Below are 4633 nucleotides of genomic sequence, written 5' to 3' on the forward strand. Positions count from 1 at the left end.
AAATCTCCTGTTTAAATGTTCAGAGTGACTCAGTCTGAAACATACCTGAGTTCTCTGTCTCCAGATGTTCCAGCTGTTTCTCACTGACTCTCAGTCTCACCTCCAGACCTAAACAGGAAATGATTCATGATTCGAATTTAGGTTAATGGTTTAATGAATGATTAATCAAAAGTATCACTGAAGAACAGATGATGTCACCTGCAGTGTGAGTGTCCAGCTGTTCGAGATGTGTCTCAGTGGATCTCAGTCGGACATCCAGAGCTGCTGAAGAAATCCGATTTATTTAGTTTTTTACATTTAAATAAACATAATAATAATAATAATAATAATAATAATAATAATAATAATAATAATAATAATAATAATAATAATAATAATAATAATAAGTAAATATGACTCTACCTGTGGTGTTGTTGTTGCTTTCTGACAGTCTGGACTCCATCAGGGAAAACTGAGCAGACTGAACTGAAACAATAAAATAAATTACAAACAAATTTCAAATTATGATCATCACAGAATATTTCAATCACACCTACCAGACAGTAGTTACAGTTAATTAAAACTGGACCTTTGTTTTTTTTAATTACATTGATTTAATATCATGTTTTGGTAAATAGATGTTAAATTAGTTCAGAGGATAAAAATGTAACTTTAAAACATAAAATCACAGATTTAAAACCTTTAGTGTTACCTGTGTTCTCTGTCTCCAGGTGTTCCAGCTGTTTCTCAGCGACTCTCAGTCTGACCTCCAGCTCTGAACAGGAAAGAGGTCAGAGTTCATTCATGTTAATGAAAGAGTTCCTCAGGGAACCGTGTTGGATCCTCGAAAGTTTCATTTTAAAACCCATCAAATGTTTCAGTTTGCAGTTTTTGTGTTTTTCACACACACATTAATATACATGAGAAGTCAGTGTTGAACCTTTAGAGTATTACCTGTGTTCTCTGTCTCCAGGTGTTCCAGCTGTTTCTCACTGACTCTCAGTCTCACCTCCAGCTCTGAAGAGAAAACAGGAAGTATAAGAAATCAGATAATCAAGAATCAACACCTGTGTTAATATAACTCTACCTGTGGTGTTGTTGTTGGTATCTGTCAGTCTAGAGCCGATCAGGGAGAGCTGAGCAGACTGAACTGAAAACACAATCATAGACAAATATAAAAATATATCACAGTAATAATATGCATTACAATTGGAATGTAATTACTATTAAAAAGTTAATGAGAGTGAGTTATTTCTGTGATATTTGTTCAGAAGAGCTCTCAGGTGCTTGAAGTTCCTACAAGAGCAATCATATTCATGACGGAGGTCCTCAGAGAACTTTACTGGATCCTCCACTGCTTCAGTCTAAATCACTTCACATTTCCAAAACTGTGATTTTCTGTCATTTAATATGGACTTTTGTTTTTTAATGAAGCACATTAATGTAAATCTCCTGTTTAAATGTTCAGAGTGACTCAGTCTGAAACATACCTGAGTTCTCTGTCTCCAGATGTTCCAGCTGTTTCTCACTGACTCTCAGTCTCACCTCCAGACCTAAAAAGGACATGATTCATGATTCATATTTAGGTTAATGGTTTAATGAATGATTAATTAAAAGTAAGACTGAAGAGCAGATGATGTCACCTGCAGTGTGAGTCTCCAGCTGTTCCAGATGTGTCTCAGTGGATCTAAGTCTGACGTCCAGAGCTGCTGAAGAAATCTGATTTATTTAGTTTTTTACATTTAAATAATAACAATAATAATAATAATAATAATAAGTAAATATGACTCTACCTGTGGTGTTGTTGTTGCTTTCTGACTGTCTGGACTCCATCAGGGAAAACTGAGCAGAGTGAACTGAAACAATAAAATAAATTACAAACAAACTTTAAATTATGATCATCACAGAATATTTTAATCACACCTACCAGACAGTAGTTACAGTTAATTAAAACTGGACATTTCTTTTTCTTTTTTTTTTAAATTACATTGATTTCATTCGATTTTTAATGAGTTCAGAGGTTAAAAATGTAACTTTAAAACATAAAATCACAGATTTAAAACCTTCAGTGTTACCTGTGTTCTCTGTCTCCAGGTGTTCCAGCCGTTTCTCAGCGACTCTCAGTCTGACCTCCAGCTCTGAACAGGAAACAGGTCAGAGTTCATTCATTTTAATGAAGGAGTTCCTCAGGGAACCTTGTTGGATCCTCCAGAGTTTCAGTCTGAAAAATCACTGTTCAAAAATAAATATGACTCTACCTGTGGTGTTGTTTTTGCTTTCTGACAGTCTGGACTCCATCAGGGAAAACTGAGCAGACTGAACTGAAACAACAAAATAAATTACAATAAAACTTTAAACTATGATTGTCACAGAATATTTTAATCACACCTACCAGGCAGACACCAAATTAGTGCAAAGGATAAAAATGTAACTTTAAAACATAAAATCACAGATTTAAAACCTTCAGTGTTACCTGTGTTTTCTGTCTCCAGGTGTTCCAGCCGTTTCTCATTGACTCTCAGTATCACTTCGAGCTCTAAAGAGAAAACAGGAAGTATTGGAGTCAGATAAATGAAGAATTAACACCTGTTTTAATGAACGTGTTAATATGACTCTACCTGTGGTGTTGTTGTTGGTGTCTGTCAGTCTGGACTCCATCAGAGAGAGCTCAACAGACTGAACTGAAAACACAATCATCACAAAAACTTGATCACTATATAACTAAATAAATATAAATAATAAATAAACATGTAGGATTTCATTTTGTGTGTATTGCAGTGATTTTTATAGAATGTGAAATTCACTTGTCGTGTTTTGCTGTTGAATGGGGTTCTCTGAAGAACCCTCATGTGTTTGAGGTTCCTTCAAGAACAATCAGGGTTCATTATGTTTATAAAGGAGTTCCTCTGAGAACCCTGTTGCTTTTATTCAATATTAACATTTTTACTATAAATATTTTATGAATTCATGATTTAAACATGTATTCGTCTCCAGTCAGTTTTAAACCTTCAGTATTACCTGTGTTCTCTGTCACCAGGTGTTCCAGGTGTTTCTCACTGACTCTCAGTCTGACCTCCAGCTCTGAACAGGAAACAGGAAGTATGAGAGTCAGCAGGTTTACTGGAGAGTTCAGTCTGATTATGATCATTGTCTCTTCATGTTTAACTCTGCAGGATTTCTCCACAACAGTCTCCATCTAGACAACAACCACAGTCGACTCACAACATCTGGACGGACTGATGAACTAATGAATGTGTGAATGAACAGATGTTTGTACTGACCTGTGTTCAGTTGGTCCAGCAGACTCTCTGTTGAGTTGAGTTTTCTCTGCAGGTTGGTCAGTCTGGAGGTTTGATCTGAGAAGAAAACAGGTTCAACCGTGTGTGTCTACCTGTGTGTACCTGTGTGTACCTGTGTGTACCTGTGTGTACCTGTGTGTACTTCAGTGTACGTCACTCTCCCTCACCACACAGTCACTTACCTGTCTGCTCAGTGAGCAGCTGCTGAGCTCGACTCTCAGCAGAGTTCAGTCTGACCTGCAGCTGCTGCACTGACTCGGCCTGAGCTGAAAACAGAGTGAAGTGAGTCTTCCTGCAGTATAATACAACAACATGATGACATCATGATGACATCATGGTGACATCATGATGACATGGACTGTGTCTACCTGTCGTCTGAGTCTCAGTCTCTGTCAGTCTGGACTTCACAGCAGAAACCTCAGATGTATGAGCTGCAGCCACAAGAGACAACAACCACAACAACAACACACACACACACACACACACACACTCAACTCAAACCTCTGTCCTGCATCACTGTGTAAACATCGACTGTTCTGTCCATCATCCTCAGATCATCATGAGTAACAGGTACACACTCACCTGTCTGTTCACACACTCACCTGTCTGCAGCTCGTCCAGGTGTCTCTCTGCTTCCCTCAGTCGACTCTCCACAGAAACCAATCGACCTGTTTGATGAAAACTGATGATCAATATGATCCTACGAGACGATTAAATTATAACCATGTTAGCTGTTTTATTAGTATTATAATGATCATGCTGTTTCTTCTTATGACTACTTCTTAAGAGATTTATTTTTATTAATTAATTTAATTTTTATCAAATTCATATCGACTAAATCTTTTATCTTGAAAAAAATTATCTACACATTATTCACATGAATGCATCAGTAACAACGATCCAATAATATAACAGGATCATCCAAAGGGGAAAAAGACTTTTACTTTGACACTCAGTACTTTCACACTTTTACTTTGTAGGATTCTGAATGCACGACAGAGTATTTTACACGGTAGTGTTTTTACTTCAGTAAAAAAATCAGAGCACTTCCTCCAGAGCTGGGGTCATGTGACCGACCTGCAGAGTCTCTCTGCAGCTGGTCCAGGTTCAGCTGACTGGAGTCCAGTCTGGTCCTCACCTCTGACACCTGATCTGCATCAGGAAAACACACGTTTCACAAACACCTGAGCGTCAGCAGCCGCAGAGAGCTACAGTCAGTAATGACAGAGTGATGAATGAATGGATGAATAGATCATTTAATAACTGAATGACTTCATCATCATGTTTTATCAATGTTATCGATTATTGGGTATTTTCTTCTGATTCATTCTTTGAGTGAGTGAGTGAGTGAGTGA

General features: G+C 37.4%; 1 protein-coding gene across 1 annotated transcript in view; it reads right to left on the minus strand.

Annotated features, from left to right (window-relative positions):
- Nucleotides 1-4633, minus strand: part of LOC111672846 (uncharacterized) — a 14846-nt gene that overhangs the window by 7739 nt on the left and 2474 nt on the right. The window contains exons 8-15 of the mRNA XM_087169643.1: nucleotides 4352-4430; nucleotides 3461-3570; nucleotides 3261-3335; nucleotides 2998-3060; nucleotides 2598-2660; nucleotides 2055-2117; nucleotides 934-996; nucleotides 692-754 (exon numbers count right to left, since the gene is read on the minus strand). Coding sequence (XP_087025769.1) covers nucleotides 692-754; nucleotides 934-996; nucleotides 2055-2117; nucleotides 2598-2660; nucleotides 2998-3060; nucleotides 3261-3335; nucleotides 3461-3570; nucleotides 4352-4430 — 579 coding nt within the window. The remainder of the gene's footprint in view (nucleotides 1-691; nucleotides 755-933; nucleotides 997-2054; nucleotides 2118-2597; nucleotides 2661-2997; nucleotides 3061-3260; nucleotides 3336-3460; nucleotides 3571-4351; nucleotides 4431-4633) is intronic.

The sequence above is a fragment of the Seriola lalandi genome, unplaced genomic scaffold, assembly GCF_002814215.2.
Source record: "Seriola lalandi dorsalis isolate HSWRI2012SDOR001 ecotype SW California unplaced genomic scaffold, Sedor1 jcf7180002054902, whole genome shotgun sequence".
NCBI lineage: Eukaryota > Metazoa > Chordata > Actinopteri > Carangiformes > Carangidae > Seriola > Seriola lalandi.